The sequence below is a fragment of the Gallus gallus genome, chromosome 15 (genome assembly GCF_016699485.2).
Source record: "Gallus gallus isolate bGalGal1 chromosome 15, bGalGal1.mat.broiler.GRCg7b, whole genome shotgun sequence".
In the NCBI taxonomy this organism is placed as follows: domain Eukaryota; kingdom Metazoa; phylum Chordata; class Aves; order Galliformes; family Phasianidae; genus Gallus; species Gallus gallus.
This window is the reverse complement of record NC_052546.1, coordinates 5,189,992-5,208,378: the sequence shown is the minus strand read 5'-3', so window position 1 is coordinate 5,208,378 and position 18,387 is coordinate 5,189,992. Positions and strand designations below refer to the sequence as shown.

The window sequence follows — 18,387 nt, the reverse complement described above, 5'->3', positions numbered from 1 at the left end:
TCAACAGGCAGGGTTTGTTGTTTTTTAATAGCATTTGTGGGAATCTTAGGTCAATAACTTATGTAAGTTCCCAGCTGGATAATGCATCGCTGAGCAAAGCATTAATTAACAGAGCTGAGGATGTTTACAGGCCAGAACAAGAGGAGTAACAGCAACAGCAAAGCAGATCTGCCCTTCCTGCCTTTCCTTGAGGTCCACAGGGGGCAGGGATGGTGCACACTTGGCTGCCTGCTTGTCACTGGGGCGGAGGAGAGCTTTGCAACCCCCTGCACAGCCAGCTTTAGCATGCAGCGTTCCCCTCCAGTGGCCATGCTGCCACATGCAATACTGCTACTCAGCACTGCAGGGCAGAGGGAGAAGGAACAGGCAGCAAAATACACTGCCTCTGAGGGCAGAGAGCAAAGGCAGCTCTAGGACAAAGCCCTCATCAATGCTGTTCAAGGCAGGGCACACGTGCTCTGGATGCTAGCAGTTAATCCACTTGTCTGACAGAGAAAAGCTTGCTTATCCAAAGGTTTTCTGACCTCTGTGCGGGGTGACGTTAAGACCTCCCTGGGGCTGAATGTTTGGGAGATACTCTGTGCCCCTCTCCAGGCTGGGTGGTGCAAGGCCATTCCCCATTCCCCTCTGCCCACTCCAAAGGGCACCCCAGAGCAGCAGGTTACACGATGGGCAGACAGAGAGGCACTGAACAGGTGACTAAAGCACCTGAGGAGGGAAGGGGAGGCACTGCTCCCTCTGTTTCACTTGGCATTTATTACTGGAAGAACCTGTGATGAAATGGGACAGCGCAGAGCAGAAATGACACAATTTAACAGCATGGACACTTTTGTGGAGCAATAAAAGGATGAAAATAAAATGAACAGAGATTAATCTTCTACTGCGGGCTGCATTGCTGCCAAGAGACTGGTGCTGACAGGGGCAATTGGATGAGCAGCAATCTGCACCTGTGCTATGGTCATATTTCAGCAGATGCAGGCTTACATCTGTGATGAGGGATTTCAGGAAGTTGGCCTTGTGCCGCAGTGGGTCGTGAACGAGCCCATCGCAGAATGAGACGATCCCATGGGGGAAGTTGTGCTGTGCTAACCACGCTACCACCCTCTGCTTCTGCATGTCGGGGCGGCCCGTGACGTAGATAATGAGGTAGCCAAGGTCTTGCCAGTGCCTAGAAGAAAATCCACAGACCCATGGATTACAGACCTAGTGCAATGCTATGGCCAAAACAAACCAACCATTCCAGCCCCTGCTGCTCACCTTACAACGTCGACTGCTCCGGCGCGGACTTTGGGGTCGCTGCCCATGATGGATACACTGGCAGCAAAGGAACCGTCGATGCTGAACACCACAAACTCTGTCCCCTTTGGCAGAACTGTGATGTAGCTGTCTGCGTATGTGTGGTCACCCCTGGAAGGGAAACGGGTACTTCCAGCCCTTGATATACAGAAGTTCTTTCAGAAGGTATCACTGAGTACTGAAGTGCACCACAAGCCCTGAGCAGCACCCAGACCTGTCCCAAAGCCTGTACGAGCTATGCCACCCTCGGTTACAGCAGTGATGGACACTGCAGGAAGGACTGTGTGTTAAAGTGTGGCTGAAAAGTGTGCTCTGGAGCCCTGAAGTATAGTCAGTGTACTTCAGTGACTCAAAGTGCCAGCAACCAGAGCTCAGCTGGAACCTCTTGGGCTGTAAATTACCCTGAGTACAAAGTTCTGTCCTTCAAGGACAAGTCTGTATCATTTAAAATACACTCAGTTGTGCAGTTTTGCAGGAGACAGCAAGGCCATACACCTACGGCCGCAGAAGGCAACCAGAGCTCAATTACCATCCTACTGATGATGTAAGAAGCAAAATAAAACGCAGACCTTCCTCTTACAGCTGCAGAGCAGTTTTGTTCCCGTTGCTATCAAACCACGCTCTGATCACATTCAATAATCAGAGCTTCCACACAAAGAGGGATCATATTCTGGGTATCAAATTTCTCTTTTGTTTTGGGTAACAGGTCTATGGCTTTGTCATGCAGCCCACGTTGGCATGTTCCAGGCCTATTGTATCCTGTCACAAACTGAGCCGTGGCCACCCAAGGTACCTCACCTGACCACCATCTTGACGGGGTACACGCCAATGCCCAGGCGCCGGTTCTCAGGGATGACATAAGAAATTCTGCCACTGCTGTTGCTGATCTCAGTGTCGAAATAAACCCACTCTCCTGATGGTGGCTGGGTCATGATGTGAATGTCCACCTGGAAAGACAGTGAGTCTGGGTCAAACACAGCAATGAAGACACTGATGAGCAGTAAAACAGGCCAAGGGTGAGGACCTCCCATCCAAGCCCCTTTGGCCCGGGTCCTGCTTCTACCCTCTGTGCCTTGCTTGATCTGAGCTGAGAAGCAATGGAACACTGCAATGCTGGAATGAAACTTGACCTCTGTGCTCAGTGCTGTTCCTGGTAGAAGGCACCACCCAAGTTGAAGCAGGGGAGCCTGGCCAAAGGCAGCAAGCCCAGGCAGGCAGCGAGGGAGCACTGACCAGTGCTGCTGCTGCCTGTCCCTGTCCCCCATTCTCTTCACCGCACCGTGCACAACCCCCATAGCAGACAGTACCTTTTCTCCTGTGAGTGTGACCATATCTAATGGACCGTACATAAACCTTCCAGTCAGGGTCTGGGGCCCATCTTCATTAGCAATGGTGTCATTTATCCTGTGGTTGGCTGTGACGTTCTACGCAAGTCAAGAAGGAAAAAAGCAAAAAGCAAAACCAAAGGGTCAGTCCCATGAGTTCACTGATGAAACATCCCACAGGGGAATGCCAAACACAACCAGGCAAATCAGAGCGGGGATTTCTCCCTCCAGTTCATCCACAGCTCTCAGCCCCTCTATGTGGCAGTGCTCCCCACTGCTGCAGGGGCAGCCCCTTACCCGCAGCTTCACGTGTGTCCTCTTGCGCAGCCACTTCTCGCGGGGCTTGGAGGGGGTGAAGACGGACACCTCCTTCCCATCCAGCTCCAACACACTCGAGTTCTCGTGCCTCATCACCTGTGGGAGGACGGAGCCCACCAACAGATCAGTCACTTGAACTCTCTTCGTCTCCCCAGCCAGCCCTGCCTAGGGACAATGCCTGGACAGAGATGGCCCAAGTTTACCTGCTGGGCATTTGGTTCATCAGCTAGCAGGTTTTAGAAGTTCCTCCCATAAGTGAGGGTAAAATAGTTTTCTTTTGAACTAGCAAAGCCTGTGGGCACCACTGCCTTAATCCTAGCTGGGATGCCAGTAAAAAAAGGAGGGTTAGACTGCTAGGAGGCACAAAGCTGACTCAAACACAGCCAGAAGAGCACTGCAACAGAGCCCTGCCCTTTCTCCAGGCATTCACTCATCCCACCTACATTGTTTTTACTCTTCCCCTTCCACTCAAGAGTTGAACACCACAGATCTCAAAGGCTAAGCAGTATCTCAAAGACTGCTGTGAGACTGGGAGGTGACCCTGCAAGAGAACTCCACATCTGGCAGTAGTCCTTAGTGATCCTGACCCTCCAAAATAGTAAGGAGACTCTTATGTACAGGCTCTTTCACGTAGCCCGTGTGGCCAGGAGCTCTCCAGCTGCCCAGGCTGTGGTCATCTGGCACAGGACAGCTCGCTTTGCAGAGCTGAAGCTGTTTTAATTTCAGGGAAACAGAAAAAGGATGCAGGGAAGGTGTGCTTCCTGGGAAGGGATTTCATGGAAATCCAAGGTAAGCAGAATAACAAATTTCACTGAAAATTATTTAAATCAGGAACCTATTTTGAGTCCCATTTGAGTTTGTTTTAACAAGATTCAGTCTTTGGAGAATAAAACTATTCAACAGTTTTCTTTTCTGCCTTGTCCAGCAATTAGAAATAAGTCCTTATGAGGGGAAGAAGTAGCTTGGTGTTCTATAAGGACAGCAAGAGGACAAGGAACGTGAAAAATTAGGGTTTCAAGGCAGAAATGAGTGAACAGAGACAGGCACCAGAGGAGGAGGGATGCCACACCACAGAGGCAGTCACCAGCAGGCTGAGAACGGATGGAGAGCAGCAGGATATGAAGTGCCACACTGTGCTACAGACCCAGGTTTGTGCTAAACCCAGTGGGACATTTTGTATATGACACTGTGATGACTGTTCCCACTATGCACAACTATGGGTCTCTTGCTCTCTTCATCCCTGTTAGGTTAAGTTCAATGTGGTTTCACAGCAGCTATCCAGCAGGCAGATACATCTTACTGGGTTAGATACAGCCGGAGAAGAAAAGGGTCTCCCTGGGTTATTGCTACTGCTCTGCTGCCTCCAGCACTGACATCTCTGTTGTTTGTGGTTCCCACACAATTTTGAAAAGCACTGAAAGAAAGTTTGCCAACAGAGTCATAAATAATTGAGAGCTGCAGTGAAGGAGGCTGAGAGAGTGGGGACAGCTCAACAGCTGAGCTAACACAAAGCAAGCCCAAGCATCATAGTGGGCAGCTCCAGAAACTCCCATTTACCTAACCCCAGGAAAACTGCTTTGTATTGGAGAAATGAAAACTAAATCCCCCATGGTAACTTAGAAAGCCAAAACTGAGAACCCAGCCCTATCTACCAACTCATGTTAAATTCATACAAAACTTCTCCTTTGGTTTCACTATATTTGATGCTATTTATATTTACACACCGAGAAGTTTCTTTAAAGTTTCAGACTCGAGATCCAGAGTCACACACACAGAACAGCTCGTTTGCACAAAACAAGAACCACCATCTTCTGCCACTGGGATCTGATGGGAAACAATCCCAGGCTCACTCCAAGGCTTCTTGGTCAGACTGTCTAAAATCTGCTCTAATAACAAAACCTGGGCCCAAATTGAACACATGAAACAGCATATGTCCAATAATCTTGCATGGCTCTACAAGCCATACAGGTTAGAAACAAAAAGAAAGGGAAGAAGATGGACCCGCAGCAACAACAGGGAATTACAATAGAAAAACAAAGAAGCCCCCTCCCCTTTTTTCCTTCCTTCCCACAGCAGTAAGAGGACCCAGGGGGGCAGTGGGGGTTGGAGGACCTGTCTCAGCAGGAAGGAGACGACGTCTGTGGACTCCCAGTAGCTGGCGTGGAAGAGATGCGGTAAGGCGACCGTAGGGAAAGCCGTGAGAGCGTCGGGACAGTAGAGAGCGTAGTCGATCCTTTTGGTTCCCCACCACTTGGCAGCAACTGGAAGCAAAAGACCTGTTTAGATAGAGCAGGTTTGGCCACACACGCGTCTCTGCCCCAGGGCTCTGGCTCCTGGCTCCAGGTATGGGGAGGTTGCTCCCTTGCTGGTCTCACTGTTAAGAGGCAACAACCAACCCAAGGCTCAGCGCCTGCCCAGACCAAGGGAGGAACATGTAGGGACAGCAGCACTTGAGCTCTCCTTAGTTTAAGGAGATAGGAAGGCACCAGAAGGCAGGTTTTAACTGGCCACTAGTCCAGACCCCAGGGAAGGGACCCAAGGCTCACCTGCAGCCTGGGAATCCCCATGCCAAAACAGAAGACAAAACGTGTCTCCTCTGGAGACAGGAGAGGAAGGATGTGTGTGTATTCTGCCCACTGCAGCATGTGCCCAGATCATCTCCAGCCCTGCTTCAAACTCCTCCACCAAGGAATGAAAGACTTCAGCATCCAGATCTTGGCCACAAGGCACAGGATTGGAACACTGGGAGCCCATGTGAGATGTAGAGTCCACCACTGGACTGGCAATCCCCAGCAAGTCCTAGTTGCCCTCCCAGGCTACCAAACTGCAGGTGGCAGATGTCCAGCCTCCCCAGGAGCACAGGCCACAAAGAAAGCGTCCAGAGGCTCTGATGCTCCCCTGCACAGGGGACTGAAAAATACACTGTTTGGGTGGGCAAGGTTAAAGAAAACAGAAAAAAAAGTTTCTTCCCCCAGAGTCAATATCTCAGGCACAAGTGAGTGGCAGCTGCCATACACAGGTGGGACACCATCACACTTCAGCACTGCTCTGAACTCTGCCCACGTACACATCCTTTCCAACTCCATAACAAGCACATTTCAGCCCAAAGCCTCCAACCCTGATGGCAGTGGAGTCCTCGACTCCTGCACACTCCAACCTGGAAGAGCAGCCGTGGAAAGAGAAGATGGACTCGGTGAAGACAGCAGGAGGAGGAGCTGTGTTTGCATGCAGATTGCAAGCTGGGGCTTTGACAGCCTTTTTCCTCAAACCTGTTTTTTTCTGTGACCAGTTTTTGAGGACTTCCAGGAAGGCTACCAGATATAAGGTACAATCCAACAAAACCCTCTTATTAAAGGAAAGCTAGCTGGTGATGAACCCAGATGATGAACTTAAATAATGGACCCAGCAGCCCCTTCTGGAGACCTGCTATATCACAGCAAAGCATAGAGACTGACAGCATCAGCACATCCCCACACCCAGCTCTGGTGTGCCAAATGCCCAAAGCACTGGGGGCCATCCTAATAGTCCCTGAGCTTCTGAACAGGCTCCTCCTGAAAGAGGAGGAGGGCACTGCTGGATCAACACGACTTCTCCAGATCACACAGGCAGCTCCTCGCAGCCACTTCTGGCTCTCTGCCTTCCCAGCTGGCAGCTCCTGGTCATGTCCCATCTTTTCACTTCTCATGCAAGTCCCCAGCTTGGGTAACTTCAGAGTCTTTGCACAAAGCAGAGAGGATTTACTCTTTCATGCTCAAAAGACTATATAAAGGCAGTGGAGGCAGAAGCGTTGCCCCAGAGCTCTGCCTAGAAAAGCTCCTGCCAGGTGTTAGCAGTGTTATGACTGTCCTTTGGAGCAGAGTGACAGAAGTACTTGTTAAAATGCAACCAGAAATTGCAAGTGCCTCAGTGAAAGCAGATAGATTTCTTGTGAAGTGTGGCCACTGTGTGAGAGAGGAGGCTGGTTGGAGCGAGTCTCTCCAGAATACCTTTCTTGATGTCCATGTCGGGTATCCGAAGAGCACAGTCTGCATCCTGACTCGATGGCCCTTTGGGTTTCCTTCCCTTTGAAAGGACTTCGTGTTTATGCTGCCTGTGTCTCTTGGACGAGGTTTGGGTGGGGGATTTGTGAGGGAGTGCGAGTAGGGACAGAAGGCTAAACCCCCTACAATGGTTAAGGTGGTGTTTGGTTTCTAAAAAGTAAAATAAATACAAAAACAAACAAAAAATCAAAGCAGAAATCACACTTAATATGGCACACATGCTGCAGGCAATACCAGCTCCGTCCTCCAGAAGCTCTCATTGAGGAACAAACCCCCTTTGTGCAAGGGCAGGTACTTTCTTCCTGCAGAAATCACCTCAAACAGGGCAGAAGGCTCTGCCCGGTGCCCACAGCCTTTTGGCAGCTCACAGTTTCCCTGGGGAGCATTATTAAGCTCAGTAATTAATTATGAAGTGAGTCGTTCATAGCCGTGTAATACAGCGTGTTGGGAATGGAGCATCTCTTAAGTTTTCACCACTTTCTGGGACAAAAGTTCAGGCTGAAGTCGTTTCAGTCTTTAAGTTTGTTTGGTTTTCAGCAGTCCCTTAGGACTTGTGCTGTTAAACTCACACTCCAGCTGAAATAAGAACAGGCTGAACTGTTAGCAAAGGCTGCTGTTCTTTATGGTATTTGCTAGAAAGTTATATGGGCTTTTATTAAAAATAAAACCCCTCATTTTCTCCTCACTCTGCTCTGGAACACAGGTCAGAACTCGCTGACTCTTGGAGCTGCCCTCTAGGCTACAAAAGAGCTCAATTTTCAATGCAAAGTAATAAACAACCCGATCTCTTTCCCCCTTTCAGCTTTATAGAAAGGCTGAATTGTCCCCTACTTCTGTGGATCACATTTACTGATCAGCATCAAGCTGCACGCCACCCTGCATTATAGATCTAGAATCCCAGAACTGTTTGAGTCGGAAGGGACCCCTAAAGGCCGCCTGCTCCCACTGCCTGCAGTGCACGGGGACACCCACAGCTCCAGCAGTGCACACAGCCCCATCCCCTGGCCGTGGCTGTCTGCAGGGATGGGGCACCACCACCTCTCTGTGCACACTGTACAGCGCCTCACTGCCTTTACTGCGCTGATCCCAACTTGTTCTGCCAGACTCAGCAGCAGCAGCACACAGTCAGCCCTTTGGATCAACCCTCACCACACGCAGCAGCCAAACAATGCTCAGAGTTATCAATTCTCATTATTTTCAACCATTTACACCACGACCAGCAGCACAGTCCAACATGCATAAGGCAGCGCTGACCCCTGTATTACCATCCGGTTCCTCCAGGGCAGACGCAGTGCTATGACAAAACCAGGTGAGCCATTTGTTGTTATTAATGGAAAGCATACCCCAGACAGACAGACGGACGGACAGAAGCTGCGTGGCTCTGGCCCGGAGCAGGCCAGCTCGGGGTGTGGTGCCGAGACAGCAGTGGTGTCGGAGGGGGGTGAAACACTTACTGTTGGCTATGTTGGAAGCAGTGTAACTGTCTGCCATTCCTGAGACCTGGCTGGCAATGCTGATCTCACTGGCTCTCCGGAAGCCCCTGAACTGAGGGGCTGAAATGGGGGTGGACAGGGACGCGCTTTCCATGAAGACGGCACCATGAGACTGAACAACATCTGCTACAAAGTTGAAACAGGGAAATCAAAATATTAGACCAACAGACAGAGACTGGGCAAGATGAACTCAAGAGGAGGAGGAGGAGGAGGAGGAGAACAAGGCTTGTAGATGCAAAAACCTTTCAAAACTGATCTGAATGAAAACCGTTTCATCGGAGCTCTGGTTTGGAAAGAAAGCAAACACCGCAGCAAGCAAAGAGGCATGCGGCTGGAGAGCGGCCTTCGAGTGAGGGAAGCAAAGTAATGAGCTCAAAAAACCCAACCAGCTCCAAAGTGCCAAACAAAACAATCCAGGCAGACTTACTGAAGCAGCAGTAACAGAAGCATGTGTCATACGTACAGATGTGAATATACACAGCTTATATATATCCACAGGGACAAAGTAATCAAGGGAGGGAGAACAATTAAAAACAACGTTTAAAAAGGGATATTTGTTTTCTTGCAACATTTAGACTTGAATAAACATCTCCAAGACAGAAGCGTTAATGCAAAAAGTACCAAGAAAACATTTCGTGCCTGGCAGGGATTAAATTTGAACTTGTGTTTTATTGCTGATTGACACAGCCAACACTCATTAAACTGAAGTAAGGGCTATTGAGAGAAAGGAGTGCTGAGCACTTACATCTTCAGTCGGTGCTGGTGAATCAGGGAGCACTCAGGCTCTGCAAACAGAGCTTCTGATGTACAGCCTGCAAGCCTGGGTTTTAGATCCCAACCCGAGGTTTACCAATTGTGCCTTAACCCCCTAGTACATCAATACAGAGCAGGAGGATTTCAAGTCATGCTCACATGGACTGCATACGTGTATCAGAGGGAAACGGACCTCAGATGTTCAGGGCTGGCAAACCAAGAGATGCTGGAAGTCAAGATAAAATCTCTGCATTTCAGTTTTCCCCCTCTACCAGTGGAACGAGCACCCAGCCCTCTGCGGATGCCATGAGGCCAAATTCAGTGTCTCTGGGATATCCCTTCATCCTGCAGCACAGAGGATTTATTGTGCCAGCACCACGTGTACTCCGTAGCAGGCAGCACAGGTGTGACAGTAACGTGCACAAGCGAAGCTACTCACTACTGTTTTAATGTTGCCCATCTCTGCTGTACCTGAGTAGCAGCATCTGAACTTTTTTCAAGACAGGACAAAGGTTGGTGTGCTCCTGGGCAGCAATGCCACAGGGAACGTAAGCACATTTCTCCCCCACACCAACCTCCTCCGCCTATTTCAGCCACTTTAGCTATCCCTGGGTTTGGTCCCAGCATGTGGCTGACACGGGGCGTTTTTGGTTTATTTTAACACAGATCTTTTTGCTCGGGGCTACTGATCTGCTTCCTCCAATCTCTCAGCTCACAGCAGCAGCGTCTGTGCCCACACAAATCCTGCTGCAGCGGAGGGAAGGACAACGTTTGAATCAGAAAGCAGGTACCCACGTGTTGGTAAGAGTTCTGTTCTCTGCAGGGAAAATCAGGCCACAAGCTGCTCTGTGTAAAAGCTTCGTGGACTGGATGATCTGAGCCACAGTGGGAGCCTGCCCTGATGATGAGCTTCGCACACTGCCCACGTTGTGCCTGAAAGGCCATTACCAGCATCACTTTCTCAGCACTTTCCTCCTCTTCTTCCACCTTGCCTTGAGCTGCCGAGGTCGCTACCAGCACCCATGGGCCAGCATGGCTTTCTTACCGCAGAAAGCACCAGCACGAGCAGACAGTTCAAGGACAGGCTGTACTTGGAGAACACAAGCCAAGCCAGGGGTTGGCTGCATTCACCCACACAGGGCAGAGGGTCCAGTTCCCATTGCTGGTATCTACTGGCTGTGTAAGCTGGAACAACCCTCTCAGCTCTCCAGGTTACCCCTGGCCTGTACGTACAGTGGGATTCTTCTGCAATTATCCTCTTCCATGACATCACACGGGTGCCCCAGCACAGCTGCAACACAGATGATGACCATCAACTTCCCTGAACTCAGTCAGATGTGATGAGAAGCTTGGCTTTGTCTGCATTAGGAAAAGCGCCAGGCTCTGGTTTTAGCCAACACCGACCAGTGAAGCCTGAACTTCTTTCCTCTCCCTTAGAAATAAACATCTGTGGCTTGAATTAGGAAGCAGCTGGAAGACACACTAAAGCACTACAGCAGTGCTACTCAGGAGGAAAGGCTGGGCCAAACGTGGGGCTGCCTGGGCTGATCGTGACTCTGGCTCTGTTAGCGTATCTTCAGAAACAAAACTTCCACAGCCCCTCTGAACCAGCACAGCGTCACCACCACAGTGATTTTCACTTGTACAAAAATCCAATCTGTGTCAGTGTCACTGAACTGCTCAATTGAGCACTGGCTGTGCTGGTGGCAGAAGCCTGCTTGGCTCTCTGCAGGGGACGGTGTGCAGTTCAACTGCAGCACCCCCGTGCCCAGCCCACCTGGGTTGCTTTCACGTTTCCCCTCTTCCCCATGCTACGTACCCTCTGTCTTTGAAAGATGTCAGTTTATAAGGAAAAGGAGGGCCAGAAAACAGCAGGGCAGGAAGCAGGGGCACAGAGCTGCCCTCCAGCCAGGCTCCCTCAGCCCAAAGCTGCAGCGACAGAGACTTCCATATGAAACACTGGGACACGACTCACAGGAAAACAAACAAACAACAGAAACCTACAGCTTATTTCCTCAACTCTGCGTGTTTTTTGTACCAATTCCAATGCTGTGTGGCAGCACTGTTCTTGCCTTTCAGAACCCACCGGGGCTCTCATTGGCAATGATGTGAGCAGGGTGACTTGAGATTTTACTGCACTTCCAGAAGAGGTTCCATAAGAAACAAAATGACTTTTTTTCTCCCTAGCTATAGATCTTTAACGCTCATTTCTATGCTGTACTTTTTCATTTATGGACTCATTTGTCAGTGTCCTCAGTGATTGTTTTGCACTCACCAGGCCATCCTCCTAATGTACTGCTGGCACTGAGTTGAGTCCTGGGGGTACCGGAGTGGCAGATTTCAGTATGTGCTATTTGCTGTGCCACAGAAGCAGGGAATGCTGAAAGCACTCAAAAATACGTAAGGTTCAATAAAACACAAAAGCCAGCCAGCTGCTCAGCAGGGCCAGGTCCTGCCTGCATCAGTCACCAGCCAGCGCTGGGTGCTCTGCAACTGCTACCCTGAGATCGAGAGCCACACAGAGTGCTGCTGTCTGTATGTTTTTATGGTCGTCTAGCTCCTGCAGACCAGTGGCTGTACTTGTTGCAGTCAAAGCAAGCACTGCTCGGCCACATCATGCTCTTGAAATACAGGGTAAAGAGCAGAGAATCTTCTGAAAGCACTGTCCCAACAGCAGGATGTATCAGATGACCGCTAAATGGCACTTCAACAGTGACCTCCAAAGGGATTAATAGTACCAGATCCCTTCCCTCTGCTTTGTTGTGGAACATCACAGCCAACAACTGCACACCTACCAATCACCTGCACCTTCAGAAGACACAGGGAGAGCCTATCTGGAAGAGTCTGCAACGTTGCCATCCTGTATGACCACATAACCTACTGCACTGCTAATGGTCAGCTTGTCAAAAAGAAACAAATAAATAAAATGACAGCAGAACTGGGTTCTCAATTGGAAATAGAAAAAAAAAAGGTGAGAATGGGCAAGTGACACATGGGAAAGAAGAAACTAAAAGTCCCATTAAGATCGCAGTTGTAGCACCAGCCGCCACCAGAATAAATGAGGCCATGCAGCATTTACCATGGCAGAACAAAGCAAAACAAACGCACTGAACTTTGCTTCTAAGGCAGAAGGCAAGAAATTAATTGTAAAAAGCCAACACACAGCCACCTTGGGGTCCGAAAGCCTCGTTCAGTGTACTCAGCAGAGCCACAGGGACTGCCCAAATGTGGAACACTCAAATGGACAAAATCTGGTCCATTAATTAGACTGCTGGCCACGGCACAGCGTGGTTGAGTGCTGGGGAGCTGCACACTGCAGGCAACCAGGCCAGTCCTGTTGGATCCTGTGCATGGGCAAGGCACCCTGGGCCTCCGTGCTGCTGTGCCAAGGCCTCTCCCAGCAGCACTGCCACCACAGGAGGAAGAAATGAGGTGTGTGGCAGCACCCAGTGGTTCCGATTCATTCTTTTCCTGGTGGGTCTCCCAGACCCCAGGCAGTCATTTCACGTGGCAGAGCCTGAGACACAGCACGAAGACTTCAGCTCCAGGAGGTAACAGAGTGATCTCCAAAAAGCACCCCGAGTACCCAACACCACAGACAATACATAAGTGGAGGTTACACACACTCAGCAAAACCGGCACTTTTATTGGAAACATCTTGCCAATTCAGTACGGGAACGGGGATACTTGTTTCCATGAAGCTGTCCTGGTGCTGGGCAGCACCCAGAGGGCTACTTTCCATGAGGAGGATGGGATTGTTCTGGATTGTCTCAACTAGAAGCAGATGGGGAAAAAAAAAATATACAGAAGGACAAAGAACAACAGACATGTGGCCACGAAGTGTTAACGTACAAACAATTACAACTGAGCACTTCAACTATGAGGAAACGGTCTTCAATGAGAGGACGACCTTCAAATAGAGCAAAAGAAACGAAACATGGGTGGCTTTCCAAACAGACCCACATCAGAGAGATTTGGTAGCAAAACGATGGTGTTTGAATGCCAAAAGAAAAGGGAGCCTCTTCAGCAGCTTCTCCAAATGAGCTAAATCCCCCAATAGCCAGCAGATCCAGAGAAATCTTTTTACTATGAGGAAAAATAATACATGCTCCACAGGAAGATTTACTTGAATCAGACTTACAGCCTACACAGTGCAAAGCACAGGAGTAAGCAGGGATGTGAATTTGATTTCACTCTGTGAGTTGGCTGCAATGAAACGAGGACCCAACATCTAGGACAGATGGCACAAGGAAAAAGACAATGGAAAAAAGTCTAAGAGTCCTGGATGGGGGAAAAAAAACAACCAGCTATCTGCACAAGGAAATGCACACAGTGACATTACGGAACATTTTGTGCATAACTAATTGTAATAATTGAGTTTCTGAATTGCACGTGATCATCAAATCATATACCTTCGTTATAGCAACAATTAACTTTTCTGGAGCATCCTACAATGAGCACTTCTGTGTTATTAGTGGCTTTGCAAACCATGGTCAGAACAGCGCTTCTAGATAATGCCTAAATGACAGCCATTTTTGGCTCTAATGGAAAGGAAGAGCCTGCTACTTTACGATAAGCAAATGAAGAGGCGCTGTTTTATACAGTCAGAGAATTTAAAGTTGCTTTTTTGGTCAGTTTTATTCATCATGTCAGAGCAGCATCTCTGACAGTAACACAGCTCAAACCTGGAGAGGGTTTTGAAACTACCCTACCCTTCCCTATAGCTGAGCTAATTGCCATTTCACTCCTCTCCATTACATCATGTACAAGTTTCTCTCTAAACTTAGACACAGCCAACCTAACAGAGGTGTAGGGAGGCACAGTAAATTCGTGAGATCACTGCTGTGGCACAGGACGATAACCAGAATGCAGGTTGAAGATGTATTTCTTTTTTTAAGGCTACTTGCAGCTGATACTGAGAATATACACCCCCACAGATTTGTTTTTCAAGTTGCCACAGATTCCCCAAGCTGCTGTAACTGGACTGAGTACAAATGCAGTTGTGGGTGGATCCATTTTTAAGAAGTGTTGCAGCAAGATCTCTGCTAAATTTGACGAGTGGGGTCTGCAGAAAGTATTTATTCGCTTTGCTAAATACAGATTTTAGTTTATGCCCACTTAAACAAATCAGACCTCCAGATTCAACACTTAAAACCACCTTTGAAGATACAGATACACAGAAGACCATATAAGTAGAAATTTACCAGAGTTTTAGAGGGGAAAAACAAACAAACAAACAAACACAATCCCAGTCTTCCTAGATGGTTGCTTTTGTATTTGATTCCAGTTTGCCAGCATGATTTCTTGTACACTGTTAGTTTTACAGTAGCAACTCCTAGCTACTCTGTTGACTTTAAGTATCTTTGACTAAATGTCTCCTAACAAGGGAAAAAAATACAGTGAAACTGTCCTCCTTGCCCCAAAGCCCTTACTCTGGAAGGAACTAAAGCTTTAGGTGAAATGGAAAGGCCAAATTTAGTTTTGTGCAGCAGTTAAATTCCCCGAGAACTCCTTGCAATGAGAGCTTGCATTGAAATGGCAACAGACAACGAGAGTCTAGGCACAGAAGTGAAGAGAAGATGGTAGGAAATAGAATTCTTTTTATTAGATCAACTGCAGGAGCACTGATGTAATGAGAGCTGAGGCAGGGCATGGTCAGGACACAATTGTTTCAGATGAAACCCAGCCAGCCAAAAGGACATGCACACAGCCATTTTAGACATTATTACTGCTGCAATTGGGGTAGAGCAAGTGAAAAGGCCACTGATGGCAGTGGAGTTCTAGGTAGACTAAGTGTCTCATGGGCAAGGTGTAAAAGGCAAGGCATTGCCAGCAGCCTGCCCATCTGCAGGAGCCAGTCCTTTGGCTGGTTCCGTGAAAAAACAAAGGGTACACCCAAGTGAATTATTTCATTACCTTCCTGCTGACTTTGCTCCTTCCACTCTCCACTGGCCCCCTAAACACCAAGGTCCTAGAACTCAGCTAAGTTAATCACATTCCATTCAGTCCCAACAACAAGCACCAGCTTGGGTGTAAAACATGGACCTTCAAAGGGAGCTCATTAGATTTTGACTCTCAGCAGCTGATGGCCTCTGTGTGACAAATGACAGGCATTTGAGCCACAGGGCACTGATTTTGTTGGAAAAAAAACCTACTTTTCTGCTAAATCAGGAATAAAGTTCATGTTACAGGGCCAATTCTCTTTCTTGTCATTCCCAATTGCTCTGATAACTTCACGTGAAGTTTGGACAGCTAAACAGGGATCCAAAGTGACTTACCCAGAACAGCAGAATTGCCATCACCCAGTGGGAACCTCTGGTAACGGGGAATATTAAAGGGGGGCAAAAGGTAGAACTTCCTCTCCAGAAGAGGCTCGAGGCGTGAAGCAGATGGGTCTGCAGGGTGGAACAGGTTATAGACCTGCTGACAAGCTGGTCTGAGCTGAAAGACTAAAGAGATGGAGAAAAAAGTGTTTAAGTATCACGCAGTTATTTGTCTATATGACAGATATCTGTTGAGGTTGGTTTTTTTGTTTTTTTGTTTTTATTTTAAAGTACTGAAGATTTATTACCTCCTCATATTCCATTTTAATCAACTGAAATAATTTATCAATACATTTCCCGATTCAATAATCTTCCCAGTATTCTTAACATTTGGAAGTAAAGGAGATATGAATAGCATTATCAGTACTGTCCAGATCATAGGGTGACCTGATTCCTTATGGCAGAATAAACATTTTCTTTATAATAGTTGGGTTTTTTGACTAGATTACTCAGGGAGCACAGCAGTTTACACCAGGACTTACTGTCAAGAGCTGGAATGACAGTTTTTCGCAGTGCAAGAACCAGACCCAGGGGAGAACCGAAGAGGAAGAAGTCAGTGATCTCAAATTCAAACTTTCCAATATTTCCTCCATCCAGCATAGTGGAGCTACTGGATCGCCTGGATCCCGGGTCGTTCCTCAGAACACTGGAATGTAAACTAGAAGACGACCAGAAAACAACGTCAAAATTTCATCCAGGCCACTTTGTCATAATTGAAGGCCAGATAAGTGATTGACAGCGAGTATAATTTCTGTCTCTCTAGTGAAGGAACTGTGCCAATCAACCCACCGTGCCTCTGTACTGCAGACTTACTACCCAGCAAAATGTGCCCCCCAAACAACGACCCCATTTCATTGGTATACTTCAGACTGTACAAATCCAAGCTTTGAGTGGGTTCATGAACATATTCCAGTCACCTCAAAATGTTGTTTTTTTGAGGATTCAAAATCTTGGCTGCTGCTTGTAGAACAGCTATTTGCAAGCTAAAATAAAAAGCAAAGTTACTAGCAAGTAACCAGCAAAGTTAGTAGAGTAACAGGGGGGGAAAAGCAGATTTACAGTCATTCATTCCATTACACACATCACTGCTGGGCTTTCTGGTTGTCAACATTTGAGTTCCTTCCATCACCTGACTCTCAAATGTTACAGAAAACTGTGCTTACCCATTTCTTCCTCATAGAAGTAGTTGGACAGATGTTACAGTATTAAAAAGAGAAGAGGAAAAGAAAAATGGGAGGGGAAAGAGAAAAGGGAAGATGAAAATCTGCAAGAGGGCTTCTAACATACTCATGTATCAGGTTTGCACTACAGCATGTGTCCAGCTTTTTCCTTTTAGCTGTCAAATCTCCTTGAAAAATTAAACTCATGTACAGTGCAGGCTGGCCAATACAGAGGTTTACAACAAAGACTTGACGTCACGCATCCCTTGGATACCAAGGAAAGGGAAACAGGAATTCTTAGACAACAAACCCAGGAATCCACCCCCATGCTAGGAAGCAGTCAAGGTCTGGGATAGAACAGTGAAATGACAGATGTGTAGCACTAATAACCTGGTTCAGAAAAGGTTTTGACGTTCTTCTCTCACCAGCCTAAAGTGATATGCTTGAATTTCTTTTCCTCTCCAGATTCAGACTGCAGCCTTGCTGAGCTATCACCATTACAGTTGTAACTGGAGAGCTGAGGACAGACTCCCAGCAGCGACTTAACAGGGTGTTTTCAAACACTTTAAAAAGCATTAGAACAGGGTCTATAAAATATGTAGGATAAATGAATACCACAACAGCCAGGCTGGATAATAGGCTTACTGGCCTGGAGTCAGGGATGATGTAAATGTAAGTCTCTACCCAGCCCCAAGTCAGAGTCCCAGGTGGCCACCAGAATATGCCACAGCAATTGCTCATCGACGCCACATCTGAAGGCAGCACGTGGCTGCCCAAGTGGGCAGTGATGTCCCAGCACTGCGGGGCCCCTGGAAATAGGGCTGTTCATCTGCAGCCTTAGAACTTTGGCAAGCAGCACATTACCCCAGGGACAGCATCCTGCTGGCTGTTACTCCCAAAGGGTGCTAATACCTTCTCCTTGTACCCCACTGCCATGTATTCTCTGAAGGTGCATGCATGCACAATCACAGTGCTGTTCTCCTGGTTACCATCCACAGGGAAATAACCAGCTTACTTATGGCAGACATAGAGATCACAAAGTCAAAACAGCGATGTCAAAAGCAAGAGGAACAGGGGGTTACAGCAGTGACAGCTAAAATGAGTATGTTCCCATTCCTGTGATGTGAACAAGCCTCCCTGAGATCACACTGCTGGGATGTGTGATGCTCACACAGATTTAAAAACAAGCCACCTTCGGGGAAGCTACAATTATTTTAGCTGTCAAGACTGCAACACATTAAGTTTGCTGCATGTAAGGAATACAGAGTTATTCAGAATAAGCTCAGCTTTGCTGAAGACAGGGCAACAGCAGCGTGATCCAAACAGTCACACAGCAGAAAGGATCCTGATGGCAGATGTGTTGCAGCAGGGCAGGTAAAAGGCTTTTTGCGTATTCACTCATCTTCCCATGGCATCTCTTTGTGGGGAATGGAAAAGAATGAGAACAGTCATACTGCTAAGCAATTTGGACAGCTCTTCTCATTTTACTGGAATCTTGATAGTCTTTTCTGCAATCAAAAGAAATGAGAGCCAAGGGGAACTCTGAATCCGTCATGCTCCAAGCATTGTACAGTGCCCTGTTCTCCCTTTAAAAGGCAGCAGATGTACTGTGTGCATTAATTAAACAAGAGCTTATGAATTTCAGAAGCAAATCAACTCATTTACAATAATACAAGTAC

At 47.8% G+C, this 18,387-nt stretch overlaps 1 protein-coding gene across 19 annotated transcripts in view; it reads right to left on the bottom strand.

Moving 5' to 3' along the window:
• Nucleotides 1-18,387, bottom strand: part of PITPNM2 (phosphatidylinositol transfer protein membrane associated 2) — a 111,866-nt gene that overhangs the window by 4,896 nt on the left and 88,583 nt on the right. For 14 of the 19 annotated variants that reach the window (XM_004945542.5, XM_004945544.5, XM_004945543.5 and 11 more), the window contains 11 exons: nt 16,031-16,206; nt 15,504-15,674; nt 12,850-12,999; nt 8,434-8,598; nt 6,926-7,129; nt 5,052-5,200; nt 2,919-3,035; nt 2,604-2,720; nt 2,095-2,243; nt 1,258-1,407; nt 985-1,168 (listed from right to left, as the gene is read on the bottom strand). In XM_004945542.5, the coding sequence (XP_004945599.2) occupies nt 985-1,168; nt 1,258-1,407; nt 2,095-2,243; nt 2,604-2,720; nt 2,919-3,035; nt 5,052-5,200; nt 6,926-7,129; nt 8,434-8,598; nt 12,850-12,999; nt 15,504-15,674; nt 16,031-16,206 (1,732 nt within the window). Of the gene's footprint in view, nt 1-984; nt 1,169-1,257; nt 1,408-2,094; nt 2,244-2,603; nt 2,721-2,918; nt 3,036-5,051; nt 5,201-6,925; nt 7,130-8,433; nt 8,599-8,645; nt 10,517-12,849; nt 13,000-15,503; nt 15,675-16,030; nt 16,207-18,387 lie in introns of those variants that run through there. The other 5 variants (XM_415122.8, XM_004945545.5, XM_004945546.5 and 2 more) reach the window with 5 other exon arrangements.